General features: G+C 42.5%; 1 protein-coding gene across 1 annotated transcript in view; it reads right to left on the reverse strand.

The window, feature by feature from the left end:
• The window catches only part of LOC104135028 (SH2 domain-containing adapter protein B), a 78,711-nt gene that overhangs the window by 27,228 nt on the left and 34,984 nt on the right, over positions 1-16,499 (reverse strand). Inside the window, exon 4 of the mRNA XM_035888456.1 lies at positions 7,101-7,316. Coding sequence (XP_035744349.1) covers positions 7,101-7,316 — 216 coding nt within the window. The remainder of the gene's footprint in view (positions 1-7,100; positions 7,317-16,499) is intronic.

A 16,499-nucleotide genomic window follows, 5' to 3' on the forward strand; every position in this document is an offset into this window, starting at 1 on the left:
GAGTACTGCGTCCAGCTCTGGAGCCCTCAGCACAAGAAGGACATGGAAGTGTTGGAGCGGGTCCAGAGGAGGGCCACAAAAATGATCCGAGGGCTGGAGCACCTCTCCTATGAGGACAGGCTGAGGGAGTTGGGCTTGTTCAGCCCGGAGAAGAGAAGGCTTTGGGGAGACCTGATTGCAGCCTTTCAATACCTAAAGGGGGCCTATGGGAAAGATGTGGACAATTTTTTTAGTGGGGCCAGCTGTGTCAGGACAAGGCGGAATGGTTTTAAACCAAAGAACGGCAGGTTTAGACTAGATAGAAGGAAGAAATTCTTTACAATGAGGGTGGTGAATCATTGGAACAGGTTGCCCAGAGAGGTGGTGGAGGCCCCATCCCTGGAAACATTCAAGGCCAGGTTGGACGGGGCTCTGAGCAACCTGATCTAGTTAGCGGTGTCCCTGCTCCTGCAGGGGGATTGGACTAGATGGCCTCTACAAGTCCCTTCCAACCCCAAACATTCTGTGATTCTATGATTCTATGATATGATTCACTCTCCTCGTGGCCTCTCTTCCTGTGCCCTGTAGCTGGTGCCATACCCTTCTGGTGGTGGCACGCCAGAACTCCCCTGCTTCAAAGTCCCCCAGGGTCCTAGGTACCAGCTTTCTGTGTAACAGCAGTTGCAGCCAGCAGAGGTGACCAAGTTTGGCATCTACAAATCCTCCTTCAAAGAGTCCATGATCAGTGCTGAAAACTGCTACCAGAAGGCCCTCTTTGTAACAGAGGCCTTATTCATAACAGAGGGCCACTTATTTTGTAAAGCAAAACTGAGATGGGCTCTAATGAGTTCAACTCTATTTCCTTTACCCAAAGGTTTGCTATTCTCATATGACCCCCTGGGAAGGCCTGATTTCTCACCACTCAAATGGGAACCAGTGTCAGACTGACATTCCTGAATGGGCTCTCTGGTGTTGCTGTCTCCTTTTCCAGCCAGACTTACATACCAGAAAGGTACTTTGTTCCTGTTACTTTGCCAGCCTCAGCTCTTCTGGGCAAACCAGTTTGCCCAGCTCAGCAGGAGGTCTGACAAGCCCTGCCTACTTCCCACAAAAGCCATCAAAACCACATTTCAGCTTCAGCTATACAGCCTCCAGTGAAACAAAGCCAAATTTGGTTGTGAAAGAACGCAATCTGCAGACAGTAAAAATGCTGCACTGCAGCTCTGCTACACAGAGACACATCGCTCTGCTACACAGAGACACATCTTTCAGCACTGCAGTTAACAGCAGAAGTCCCTGAGGAAGGCTACACATATACATATACATATATGTGAGGAAGGCTCCACAAATGTCAGCATGACACCAGCCCCAGTCCCAGCCCCATGCTTGGAAGCCACAGTGCAGACACACTCCCCCCAACCTGGACAGACTTCACAGCTTTGTGCACACTTTCAGTCTGGCACATTTCAAACTCCAGTTTGGAGATAAACAGGTTCTATCCATACTTTGGCAACAAATCTTGAAATCACAGCAGAGGAACAAATATTTTCCTTAAAGGCTTTTACAAGTAATTAACTTCATGATAATTCTAGTGTTGCTTACCATTTTGGTCTGTTTCCTAGGTCTATCACCTGACAAATTAAAAATATTTTCTGCATAAGTCTCTTTGTGTCTGTACTTCACATCACAAACATCTGTTTGCTTAAGATGAACTCCTCAAAATAGGAAAGTTTTTAGCAGAGGGTCCCTTCAGGTTCACAGCCTCCACAACTCCAAGCAGTTGGGGATGGCAGTTGCAAGGCCTGTAAAGTCCATTGCTAGAATTTCTAATACCACTTAGACCAATACTGTGTTCTTCAGAGAAATCCACCTCGGCTAAGAACTGGAAAAACTCCCACCTAGTCTAGCTACATTAGCTAGCTACATTACAGAACCACAGCACACAGCAAGTCAGAAAAGCACTTCACACAGCAGAGGGTCAATACTTCTCCAATGCAAACTTTCCACTGTTTCAAACTTAGAAGTTGGACCTCTTCTTTCCTCATTTTAAACATTTATAATTCCTAGGAGTTAAGTACTAGAGACACCAGTTCTGGAGACACCAGATGAGACACCAGCTTGAATCTATGCTTACAGCCAATCCTTACATATTTCTTTGTAACAAATAACCAGGTACCTAAGACATGCTAAGTTATAATGAATGACAGATGCAGTCAAAGAAATCTAATCAATCTCAAAAATGTTTACTCTCTTAGCATTTTAAAACAGATCTCTGTGTGTAAGGAATTCATCCATACCATAATACCTTTCAATTAAACTTTTTAGTCTGTTACTTTTTTAAAGCAATATTTTAGTTTAGTCTGCTTTCATAAGAGTTAACTACATAATGCTTAGAAGAATATTTACACATAGGCCAATCATAAAATCTCATATTGGATGGATTGTGCCTTATTAATTTACAGTCACATGTAGACAAACTAAAATGCACAGATGAAGAGAAAAATTTGACAAAACTAAGATTCTTTGTTTTTAAATCAACACTCAAAAAAACCACTTCAGGATTTACCTGATAAGGACCAAAAAAGTGAGCATTAAGATGATTACAGAGCTCAAAGACTTTACAAACACGAAATGAGTTATACACAAAAAGGCATGCAGTAGAAACTAACAAATCCATTCTCTGGTTCAATGAATTAAAAATCAGCCATTTCATATAATACGCACAATACATGAAGAATAAGGTCTAAAATTTCTGTATGCATACATACGACTCTTAAGACAATAACTTTTAAAACAAATAGTCCCATTTCCGTGGCTGCTGTATTACTAATTGAGAAATCTGTAAAGTGTGATCTCAGTGCAGACAGATGTGTACTGGTCCCACAGCTTGTATCTCGGTTGCTAAACAATGAAGCTTCTGGTTTAGGTATTTTGCATACCTTGAAAGAAAAAATACTTCCAGGTAGCACACAATCACCATCCTTGTGTCGGAAGCTCACAATAATTCTGATATTACCCTTAGCCTTTGGAAAACTATCAAAACTGTGTAAACTCAATTCACAGAATCCCTGTACTACACTAAATGACAGAAACAAGATACAGACAGATAAACAGCCCTAAAGAATTCCACCTTTGAAGACTTGTCACCAGTTCAAGCATTTGTTCCTTCCTGCCCCTTTATGAAGTCCAAGGCTTTTATTTACCCTCTCACCTTCAAACAACATCTTCTTTGCTCAAAAGTAGCTCTAACCTCGAACTGTTCAAGAACACATACAAGAATGGCTGAACACGCCTTCAGCCAAGCAAACACTGGACAGGTTGGCAAAAAGTAACTGGAAGACTTTCAGCTAGCACAGTCAGCAAGAATTCAGTTTCCTTGCAGGAGCTCTTCAACAGCAGTCTGTAGTCACTGTAGCCCAAACATGGCATCTGGCCTACCCCAGAAGCCTAGAAGGATTGGGATGAAATAGGAAGCACACCATCCTTCTTCCTTGAGGGCAGAAATGCACACACAGCTAATAGGAGAGGGTGCTGGATGATAGGGAGCAGGTGTCTGAAGGTGGGAGAAGAAGAAATCCCAAGGAGATGTAAGAAGGTAACAGAGTTGGACCAGGTGTCAGGTAGAAGGATGAATGAGAGAGTCTAGACATAGATGCAGTACTGTGTGACAAAAGCAAGCAGAAAAGATGACCGCAAACAAAAGGGAGAAAGATGGGCAAGGTACAGATGTGGTGGCAGAGGGAAAATGGTGGAAAACCCTCCAGAATCTGGAATGGAGAATAGAGAAATTCCCTGGAAAACAATGCAGAGAGCAGCCTAAGACCCACTGCAAATCCATTGCTTGTGGCTCTGCACAGCCCTTACATGTGCTGTGGGTAGCTTGTGGATCCCTCCAGGTATCAGACACCCTATCTCTAACAACCATGCTGCTGTGTAGTAAGGCTCACCTGTCAGGAAGTGGAGCCTGCACATATGCTCTAGGCAAAGGCAGCACTGCTGCCATCATAGAGACACATAAAAAGGCTGAACTGTGGCAGACACCAATGCCATAGCATAAACCCAAAGCAGAAGGCTTTATGCCAGACTGATATTCAGCATCTGCAGAACAGCCATTGTGGCACTGGAAACCTAGTGGTACACGTCTCTGTTGATTAGCCTTTCCTGGCACACAACAGATTATCTCAAACCATAGCCAGGATCTCACAGCCAGGCTATCTCCCAGCACAAGTCTTCCTGTGAGCATTTTAATTGGTCTGGCAAAAGGGATGACTCAGGTCAGGCAAGTCTGAACCAAAGCCTGCTTTAGCCAGGCAGAGCTCAGCAGTGGAACTGTGTATCCTACTAAAAGCCACACAAGCAGGTTAGACTTCTGTGTTGGAATACATGTTCTTTAGGGAGGGACACTAATTTACCTGCACAGCATCCAGCAGAACTGGATGCTGTTTTAGATCCAGGCTTGAAAGAACTATCAGAATATGCTTAATGGGAAAGTGATTAAGCCTGGAACTCCATAAGATTATTAACAGCTCACACGTCAGGGCAAACCATGCTGCTAGGAAGTAGAAATCAGTTTTCTCTAACCTCTTCTGTTCCATAGCAGCCCAACAAGAGGAAAGGGGATGCTGAGCACGAGATTTCTTTTTAAGCAGCTGCTTCAGGTTCATCCATGTCTCTTGCTCCCACCCATATTTCAGAGGATGGATACTGCAGACATCAGCTTGGCTTGGAAACAAACCCAAATCAACCACAACCTAAAAATGTAAGAACAAATGAAGAAGAGAGGCAGAATCACTCTCACAACAGATCACCACTGCTCTACTCCACTGTCCTAGAAGAGAAACACATTTCTGTCACCCACATCTGACTACCTATTAGGGAATCAGGTCAGAAACACCCAGTCATCACAACAGGCTCTGCTCAATATTATCTGTTCAATACAGAATTCTCAGTCAATTCTGTAGTGTGGCAATATGACACCACACAAAACTGCAAAATCATAGAATAATTCAGGTGGAAAGGGACTGTGTGAGGTGTCTAGTCCAACCTGCTAAAGGCAGAGTCTGCTATGTGGTCAGATCAGGTTGTTCAGAACTTTATCCAGTCACCCCTTCACATAGGATGAAAAAATCTAAAGATGGAGACTGCAAAAGCTCCCTGGACAATATGTTCCAATGCTTGGCTGTCCTTGCAGAGAAAAAAAAAAAATTTCTCATGTCGAGTCAGAACCTCTCCCGATTCAACTTATGCCTTATATCCCCCATCACACACCTGCTCAATTGTGAAGAACCCGGCTCCATCTTCTTGAAGATCTCCTCATAGGCATTGTGAAGTTGCTATTACACCCCCCACCACTCCCCCCGAAGCTTTGTCTTCTCCAGGCTGAGCAAGCCCAGTTCTCTCAGCATCTCCTTACATGTCATGTGCTGCAATTTTGGTGGCTCTCTGCTGACATCAACATTTATCAACGTCTTTCCTGCATCAGAATACTGGACACAGCATTACTCATGTTGTCCAAGAAATGCAAAGGAAAGAGGAACAGTCACTTTGCTTGATCTACTGGCTACATTCCTGTTCACACGGGCCAGGATGCTGCTAGCCTTCATCACTGCTGGGGAGCACTGCTACATTTAGTCCCCACTTTCCCCTGGGACTCCTTAAGCAAAGCTGTAACCCAGCAATCAGGCCTCGGTCCATATGATTGCACATTTCTCCAGCCTGTCCAGATTTCTCTGAATGACAGCTCTGCACACACACACCCTCCCCACCATTTGATATAATTCCAAACTTCTCCTCCTCCTCTGTGTTACTGATAAAGATGCTGAACAGGAAGGATTCCAGAACAGATTCCCTAAGGAATCACCCTTGTGACCAGACTCCAGGAAGAGTATGAACCAATAAAGCCCTACCCTTTGCGATCAATGACCCTAACAGGTTTTCGTGCATGTAGTAGTCCACCCATCTAGGTTACACCAATCCAAACCAGGTAACACAGTTGATGCCATAGCACAACATGCTAAAGGCTAAAGTCAACATAGATGACACTTACAGCTCTCCTTCCATTAACAGATCTAGTAGTTTCAAAGAAGAAAGCAAACAGGTTTGTCAAGCAGGATTTACCCAGGGTAAATGCACACTGACTACTAATCATTGCTCTCAGGCTTCTTCCATGCTCTCTCAGAGCCACATCTCTTTTCTTCCCTTATCATTCTCGCAATCATCACCACACACAGCTCTCCTTTCCAAGCTCCCTGCCAAGCTAACTCCTAAAAAGGAAGGGGCACTACCCTGCTCCTAGACACAGCTTTTCGCTAGAACATGCCATTGAGGGGAAAATCACAGAGCATACATGACTCTAGCACACATCTTGGAACATGGTCAGACCACCTGATACAGCTGGGCTTTGCTGGGCACACAGAGGCTCTACAAGAGAAAAAGCCTTGTCCTCTACAATCACATCCTCACTGAATGAAGCCCACGTCAGCCATTTCCTCAAAGCAACAGAAAGGGAAAAAAAGAGCAGTGTAGCCAACACCAAGCACAGGTATTCAGAGAGACAGAAAACATTTGATGCCAGATCTCTCTGACTGACAAGTTCTGATGTGGGAAAACTTCAGCAGTTCAAAAGGAATAATCCCAAAACAAGTTCTACATATCCATAGAAATGATTGCAATTATAATGAAAATACTCCAAATACCAAGAAACTCATCACTAAATAGAAGGATGTTACTGCATGCACATTGCAGAGCTATTTTTTGACCTGCCCCACAGCTTAAGGACCTTGCAAAGCAACTCCCTTATCTTAGAGCCACTAGACAATAAACACTATCTACATCACATCCATTAAATTGGAAGAGGCAAGGAGTGGGAGAAAAAGCAGTTTTACTAACATGAACAAAGTGCTGAGATGGTTGACCACATGTCAGCTGAAGCACCAACAAAAAGTGCAATATTGCACATTTCTGCAACAGGTGAAGATTTGAGACTACCCATATTTGCTTTTCAAAGATTTCTGCACGGACACACACACCAAAAGAGCAGAATTACTTGAATTCTCCCGAAGGCAAGTACATATATGATGAGTGTGAGAGAGAATTTCCTGGTTGGGATCTAGGAATCCTACCTGCTAGAGCTGGGATGGTGACTTTGTTCCACTCCCATGGCTGATCATATTCCTCTGCAGGCCTGTCATCATCTTGTGGCAATTTGCTTTCTCGTAAATGGTGACTCACCACACTTTCAGAATCAGACTCCACACCACTGCCTTCTGGTTCATAGGGTGTGTCATAGAGCTGCATGTTTTTCTGATGGGGCTTCATGGCTTCCTGCTTCTGAAACTCTGTTGGCAAGAAAGAAAATTGCATCAGCATTGCTACTAACCATGCCTTATCATCACAGTCAATAATTTTAGAGCATTCAGCTTCAACGTGGTATGTATATGTCTGTCTTCCAGTACCGTGAAGCCAGCCACTGCTACAGCAGGAAGTGTGCATTTCTGAGGAACAGAAACCATGATGCTACCAAATCAAAACTTAAAAAAAAAAAAAATAAAAAAAAAATCCACAAACCAAACCAAACCATTCATTTTAAGTGCCAAACACCGCTATAACACAGAGTCCTGGTGTGTGAGTATACTTCAATACAGGAGCCCATGATCAATGTTTTTCTTTTATCCACAGGACCAAAGCATCAGACTGCACAGAAAAGAGTACCTGTAAATAGAAGGTGGTACGCTACTGATTCATGGCTCATGTTCAGAGACCGCAATTAGAAAAATTACAAATATTTGATCCTAAAGCAGAAAAGTTTCTCTAAAAAAACCCTAAAACCTAAGGAGACTGAAGAAATGAAAGAAGGAAAATACATGTATTTTATAATGTATGCGTGTATACACATACATGCTTATACATGCATACTTACAGACAGCCTCTTTTATAAAGCTTCCTATAAATTTGGTTGAAAGTCCGTCTTTTACTTAATAAGTGGGAAGAATATTTTTAAATAAAAGTAATTTTACTAAAAGTTAAATCAGAAACAGTTCCTTTCAATAACAGGCAGCAAAGCTGAATCTGTACCACAAGCAGTATTAGCATTATGCACACCAATACCTCAGTGCAGACTTGATATTTAAGAATTAGTTGAAGCATTTCTCATGGTTTTCATGCAGTCTCGAACAATGTCACTTCTAAGCGCTAAAATAGTTACTGGAACAACCAGGGAGTCCAAAACTGCGTTAATTTCATTTTTATTTTTTTTTGATTTCTCACTTTCATTAATTTTATCCTTTGGACTCTTACTGCTGATAAAGAAAAGTACATTTTTACAGAATTATGGTCATTAAGTTAATTAGCTACTAAAAGAAGAAACAATTGGAGTTTTGAAAGAACTTATTTTGCTAGCAGCTGGAAGACTCCCATAAATAATTCATATTCTCACAGATTAGCAGTTATAACAGAATCAGGCTCCAGGAGTCTGGACTCCTCTGTAAAACCAAGAACCTGACCAGCAAGGTACTGAAACTGAGACATCTGGGAACACAAGATTATGAGATACAAGACTGAACTTGACATTCTTCTTCCCATTTGGAGAACAATTCTAACAAACACTCACATACAGAACAAAGCTCCACATGACAAGCAGATAACCTCATGGTAACCTTCCCAGCAGCCACTCTAAACCTCTTAATAGTCTTAAATAATTTAACATTGTTACTCATAGATGCACCATATTCCTGAGGTGAGTTTGGAGAGAATTAAGGGATATATCATCAAGAAAACAGAACAGCTATGAAAGAAACAACAAAAGGAAACTTTGAAGACAGTACTACTTGCTTACAGAACCCAGTAATTGAGCTTCTACAGCTTCCCTTCCAAGGATGCAACAGACAATGAAACAACCAGATTCTTCTAAAATGTACAGATGCCAATAGATGTCTCCTTCATCTCAAATTAACAGATGCAGTAACAAGAGGTCAAACAATCTAGTTGTACTCTTCAAAAAAAAAGTTCTGACTCACCAGTATGTCAGATTCCAAAGTGTACTGACCCACACATTTCAGGTGCAACTGTGATAAAATGCTCATCTTCACTTCAGCTACAGATTTCAGGACTGATGCAGAATTTAAAAAGACAGTCCTACCAGCTCTTCACGTGCTTTCTCTACCACCAAAGCCTTGTCCTAGTAAGTCAAGTCTGACTATGAAGGTAGCATGCTGGAAACAGTATTGCCATGCAAGGCCAGCTTTCAAAAAGCTAGCACTAAAATTGCCTTTACAAGGCAAAAGTACAAAGGGCTATCAACTTTACAAGGCAAAGTACAAGGGCTATCAACACCCTCTGTACCTGAGAAGCCCAAGAGCAGAACTCAGGACAGATGACCGAATTCTACCACTGGGATTTTACAGAGCACACTTAGTTGCACCTATGTCCACTCAACAGCACAGAGGTCAATGTAGAGTTGGTCATACTGGTAGATAAAGCTTCACCCTATTTCCTAAAGCATGGGATAAAATACTTGGCAATGTTCCTAACCCCCTAACAGCAAATAGTTGTTTTATCAAATATGTTGATAGAAGCTCTTGAATAAAAGTACAATGATTTTTCAAGGTCATTAACTTTGTTCAGATACATAGCTATTTGAAAGAAGCCCAGCAGATTGTTTATTCATTTATTTAATACCATTAACATGTAAACACTGTGCTGGAATAGGATTGTACAGAGCACAGCTGTCAGTTTTAAGAATTTCTGCCGCCACCCTATTTCTGGATTCAAACTACAGTTCTCCTCCAGATGGTTCTTTCATTTATGCCCTCTTCCCAGAAGTCAGCATTTAAACAACTTCAGTCCTAGCAACCTGGATTTAGCTACCTCCTAAACATATCAAAAATGCAACCTACTGTTAACTACGCAACATACAAAACTATAACCAACCTGGAGTGAATACCACTATGCTGCTATTCTCACTTAGCACATTTGCACCACTCAAATCTACTAGATAATTCCATCTGCAATGATCGTCGCATTGAAGCAACTTTATCTAGAAATCACAGATCTTTCTGGTATCAAGTTTTCAAGGCACACAGACAAGACATAATCAGAAAGATCTGGATGTTTAATTAAAGCAAGCAAGCAAACAATAATCCCTTGCTAAAGTCCACTATTTGCATCTTGTTTTCCTGTATAAAAACAATGCCCCGCAGGGAGCGGGAGTGTTGCAGCAGCTGGGGAACAGGCTAACCTGTTTTCAGATAGGATAGTCAGAGCAGAGTCATGAGCAGCACAACTTTTGAAGTGTGGATTCAAGTATTTTGTATCAAGAGCCTCAGAAGAGCAGTCCACAAAGTGTTTGGAGGACTTGCTGTAGCACACTGACTTCCTATAGATAAGCCTGGCACAAATAGAAGAGCATCATACTGAAAAAAAAAAAAAAAAGGTACCTGAGAACATAACTCAAGAACAAGGCCTGTTGTGGACAACACCCACTTGTATTCCTTATATTCTCTTATGTTCCTGAAAAACTGAAGTTATCAGTACAAGTAGAAAGAAATTTTGAAAGGCTCAGGCTCACATTAGAGAAGTACCGGTGAATACCTGATGCTTCTCTTCAGACCTTATCCCAACAGCCTGTCTCTAGTAGGTGAACACCACATCAGAAGCAGGTCTTAAATACAGAAAGCCAAGTCTCATCTAGAGTTCTTGTTCTCTATCAGGAGACAGGTCTTGCTGAACTGGCCCTAATCTCTGCTCTCCACAAGCTCTGCTCTTGAGGCTTCCAATGGAGAGCCACTGGACCAACATGTAACTGCATTAAAGGCCAGTGAGCTGTTTGGACTGGGTATATGGGTACGCTACTTATCAACCAATAACTTGCCAGTTTGCCAGAGGCATAAGACAGATGCTGATGCAGAGATCACCCTGACACAAGAACATTTGCTGCCATTGAGTCCATTTCCTTTCCCTCTCCATGAAAAGGTCAGAATTCTTAGCCAACTGCTTGCTTATTCCAAGCCTCACCATTAATATTTATTTTCACATCCATCTTGGCAAGATAATCTGGAAATATTTTAGAACTCGTGCTGCAGAATTCTCATTGTATTAGTACAAAGTCTATCCACCACAGAAGCTAAGTTTTACCTCTGCTCAACTTTCATGCCAGGCCACCAGAAGTCAAACAGCTTTCTGCTCTGCTTCTAGGTCCAGCTGGATGCCTCCAACTGCTGGGACACAAGAAAACACCAATAACATTGCAATAGCAGGGAGGGCTGTTTTGCTTTGAGACTGTAGCAACTGCCTCCCAATGCTCACTATTTCAGATTTTGCTGCAGGAAAACCTGGATATGAGAATATTTTCCTTGTCTTTCCTTCTGAATAGAAGCCAAGTGACTCAGAAGTGAGCCACTTTTCAGGAATGAACAACAGACATTTGTTGCTCTGCCATGGTGAGAGAGCTTAGCATAACTTCTTGTTATGAAAAGCAATGTCTTTAAACAGCCTGCATCATGACAGAAATCCTCATCAAGTCCAAGTATAGCTCATTACCCCACGAAGAAGCATTCAAAGCGACTTTACCTTCCAACAATCCTGATTAAGAAAGGCTATTAGGCCAGTCAGAGCAAGGGCAGGAGAGAAGTCCCTTTATGATAGGTATCAATAAATCAGCAACAAAATCCATTAATATCTTCCACAGAAAGTATGAACTGAAATAAAACAAACATGCAGGCACACCCTACCCAAGAGGACAGGAAGTACATTTTTTTCTTCAGGGTTGGGAAGGGGAGGGGAAGACGAGAGGTGGGTGTTGAAGTCGAGGGAGGCTGATTAAAAAAAACAAAACACAGGGGAAGAAAACCTAAACCCTGGTGGACTGGAAGAATAGCAGTAGTGCTTCCAAAGGACACAAAAACTGTCCTTGGATATGTATTTCTTTTATGGCAGAGACAAAAAAATATAAAAAAAAAGTTTCTCCAGTTCCTTGAAGTTTATTTTACAAAGCCTTCCCATCAACACCTACTTTTCTGTTAAATAAGCAGTAATGAAACAATATAACAGCCATCTTAAAATTGATAATTTCTGTAGACTTTAACCCTTCAGAGGTGCTTTGATGTTGCTTAGCTACTTACACCTTACACATTTCTTAGGAAGACATAGAAGAGGAGTAAGGATGGCCTTTTTTTTTTAGAAGAGGGGAAAGAGAATCCAGAAAACCTCCACAAGATTCTGTACATTTACTGCTGCTTGGCCACTAGACAACTCCAGATGTTGCTACAGCTAGTTCCATCATAATAATATCATAGAAACATAGAATGTTTTGGGTTGGAAGGGACTTGTAGAGGCCATCTAGTCCAACCCCCCCGCAGTGAGCAGGCACACCACTAACTAGATCAGGTTGCTCGGAGCCCCGTCCAACCTGGCCTTGAATGTTTCCAGGGATGGGGCCTCCACCACCTCTCTGGGCAACCTGTTCCAGTGTTTCACCACCCTCAGTGTAAAGAATTCCCTCCTTATATCTAGTCTAAACCTACCCTACTGCAGTTTAAAACCATTACCCCTTGTCCTGACACAGCTGGCCCTACTAAAAAGATTTTCCCCATCTTTCCTATAGGCTCCCTTTAAGTACTGAAAGGCCGCAATCAGGTCTCCCCAAAGCCTTCTCTTCTCCAGGCTGAACAAGCCCAACTCCCTCAGCCTGTCCTCATAGGAGAGGTGCTCCAGCCCTCAGATCATTTTTGTAGCCCTCCTCTGGACCCGCTCCAACACTTCCATGTCCTTCTTGTGCTGAGGGCTCCAGAGCTGGACACAGGACTCCAGGTGAGGTCTCACCAGAGAAGAGTAGAGGGGCAGAATCACCTCCCTCGACCTGCTGGCCAAGCTTCTCCTGATGCAGCCCAGGGTACAGTTGGCCTTCTGGGCTGCCTGCGCACGTTGCCGGCTCATGTCCAGCTTTTCATCCACCAGCACCCCCAAGTCCCTCTCAGCAGGGCTGCTCTCGATCCTTTCTTCGAGTGTATATGCTGCTTTTAGTCACGGCCACAGCCTGCTAAATATATGCCACAGAGCAGCCTACTCCATTGAAATCAATATGATTGCTAGGACATAAAGATGGTCAAAGGAGGATAAAGGTGATAGAAGTTTCAAGGTGTTCCCATTGCCTCTCGGTTTGTTTGGTTTCATTCTCCCCCTTCTTTTGCGTTTTTGCTGAAGTCCTTCCCTCCCAGCACTGTGCCTGGCAGAGAGGAGAGGGAGAGGGCTCAGCCAAGTGCTCTGGCCCTCCATCAGCAAAGCACTTAAGTGCTTGCTTGTTTGTAGCTATTTAAGCAGTGCCATTGACAGAAAGCCCATAGTACACAGCCCTCAGGATCCTAATCAAGGCTAAACGACACGTGTGAGATCTGAAAATGCAATTTTTTTTCTTCCCAGCAGTGATACAAGAATTGCCAAATGCACAAAGCTGTCCTATTGAAAGGCGGACTATCTGGGTCCTCTCCTAGGTGCGCTAGGGCAAGCAATACAGCTTATCTAGTTTCGGTTGTAATTATATAAATATATTATATCCTATCATATCATATTAGATAATGCAGCCCAGAGTACGGTTGGCCTTCCTGGGCTGCCGCGCACGTTGCCGGCTCATGTCCAGCTTTTCATCCACCAGCACCCCCAAGTCCCTCTCAGCAGGGCTGCTCTCGATCCTTTCTTCCCCCAGCCTGTATTGATATTGGGGGTTACCCCATATATCCATGGCTTGCTTGTAGATTTTCTTGCCCTTTTTTGAAGAGGAATACTGACCTTTGGGATTCAAGGACCATTGTTCCATGGGCTAAATGGAGCAACTAAAGTGGCAACAATACAAAACAGAGGCTTCAGCTCAATTAAAATCTGTGATTCTCATTCCATACTCTGAAGCTTGTAAGCTGTGTAAAAGAGGATTAATTCCTTGTGGTAATAGGGAATGGAAGCCCTGTTGGAATCAGACTGCAGTGCAGGCATTTTCATGTACACCTGTTCGCACAATGGTTCTCACCAGCCCATGACACAAACCACAGTGTCCCTAAAAATCTGTTCTGAGATTAGCACATGCAGAACCAATGCTCACTGAAAGACATTCTAATACCAATGTGGTGGCTACGTTAAACACTTTCCAGTGTCAGCACAGAGAAGCTTCCAGCAGATATCACTACTGTTTCCTGCAGTAAGATCAGTCTTGTGGCTGCTACTGATGCTCACAATGCCCTTGCCAGCTCTCTTCAGGCACACAATCTCACACCTTCACAGGAATCACCTTGAGAGGGGAAAGCAGAAAAAGAACAAGCCATTCGTAATGCCATTCACTGCTTACACAGAAGGAAGACATTTTCTTGAATCTTGTCTGCCTGTGAGAGTCTCTGCTTACTGAAGGCTTACTCAAAAGGACTGAATGAGATAAACACTGATCAAAAAGATTTTTAGTGACTATAAATATTTACCTATATTTATACATTCAAGTTAATATTGCAAGGGATATCTAGATGTGAATAAAAGTGAGTTTATTAAAACCAAGGCAAAATATACAACTATTTCACTGATAGGTGGAGGTTTAAGTTCAGTGAGAATTACGCAGAGAGGAGTGACCTTTTCTGCATGTAACTAACTTTGAACATGGCCTTACTTAGGACGGGGGAGGGGGCAGAGAAGAAGGGGAAGTGGATAGAGTCCTCCTTCCAGACTTAATTGCCCTGTGATACATAGTGCGGAAGAAGTTGCCTGCAGGAACAATATATAAGGCAGACTGAGACAGTAGACTCATGTAGCCAGAAGAGCTGCTGTATCTGATTCAACAAAACCAGATGAGATGTCCTCTCTGCCAGATGAGATGTGCTCTTATCTTCTTTCAGCCACCTGCTAGCATTCCCCATAGACAGTACAAGGCAAGGAGGACTGCTGCTTAAAAACTCCTGGAATAGATTTCTTCCACAGAGATTGTGTCTACATGGTGAAAAGCAATACAGAATTGTGAGTTGCACATTATTTCTAAAGAAACATCTAACCATGAATGATTGTGTCACTATGATTAAAAACCAAAACAAAACTGAGAGTTCAAAACATAGCCTGAAGCTTCCCTGATGACTAATGACCATTATCTTTGTTAGTAATTTTTCAGAAAAACGCCACGAAAACAAAGAAGTTAAAGCTTTGGAAGTGATATATGATGCATTTGCAAGAGATCTTTCCCTCTGATTAGGATTACAAAAAGAGCAGGCACTATCAGTACTCTGTTTCCTCTTTTAGCATGGCTTAAAAGCCACACGGCATCTGCATACTAAACCATCTGGGTTTTTCCTGTTCACTGAAAGGACCAGCCACAGTGATTATTTGCCACAGTGATAATTTGCAATTTTGCAAATGGAAAGTTGCTAGAAACAGTGATCAGCCACAGTGATTATTTGCAATTTTGCCCACTTCGACTTGCTTTCCTGAGGGAAGTGTTGTCCTAGTTGCAATCTCTCTGTTCTATCACTTGAGCTACTGGCACAATCTGATCAGAATCTGATCAGTACCTAAGCACCTAATGAAGATGAATCACCATTTGTTGGACATAAATATCTTCAGATATGACTCCAAATGTTAGAATGGGAGATTCACTAAACTCAAAGTCCATCATGGTCCTGCACAGACATACAGCAAGGATTATTAAACGTAGACATGAAACATGGTCTATATTTGCTGTTCAGCTCTGGAGACAAAATGGTTTAATTTAGAATTCTACTTCCACGTGAGTAGGCCAAGAAAGCTGTGCAGTTGTCATCACATCCAGCCACAGAGTTTTGCTCTTCACAATCCAAGGCCTTGCATGCCGTAAAAGACAGATGACTTCCTAGCACAGAAAAAATGACAGGGATATGAACATTGAGATTACTGGGAAAATGTTTCAACTCATCCCCTTTGGCCTCTGATCCCTTTACAAATCGAGTCAGCTCAGCAAGTGATTGATGGAAGGAGTAGCTAGTACCTAGCACTTGTAAGACTTCAAATAACTCTACAATGAGCTGTCAAGCTGCTAGCATTCAGTACCTTGCACACATTTGCAGATTTGTCTGTAGTTATACTACTCAGGCAAACCCTGACTAGATTCCAATTCTTAGTTGAAAGCCAATTTACAGAGTAATCTGTTAGTAATGCAGTGTTGGTTTTTCCCCCTTGGGCAGCAATTTTACACAGTATAGGATGTGAAGCAGTGTTTGCATGTATGCAGCTGTTGATAAAATGCTCTAAAGTATACAGTCTATCACATCATCACTCAAGAGCATTTGTGCTTACACAGATACCTAACCATAGCAAATAAATCTGGTTAGCATTCAGCAGAGCATGATTAAGAACAAACTCAACTGTTAGGGAAAGCAAACGACAGACGTAGGAACACCATAAATCAGTCCTCTTCTTCCCTTCTTGCACCAGAAACATCACAAATCATGAAGAGTAACATCTGGTATTTTCTACTTCAGTCATCAGAAAATGTCATGTTATAAAAATTCATTCCAGTCATGATCCTG

The sequence above is a fragment of the Egretta garzetta genome, unplaced genomic scaffold, assembly GCF_000687185.1.
Source record: "Egretta garzetta isolate BGI_Z169 unplaced genomic scaffold, ASM68718v1 scaffold271, whole genome shotgun sequence".
NCBI lineage: Eukaryota > Metazoa > Chordata > Aves > Pelecaniformes > Ardeidae > Egretta > Egretta garzetta.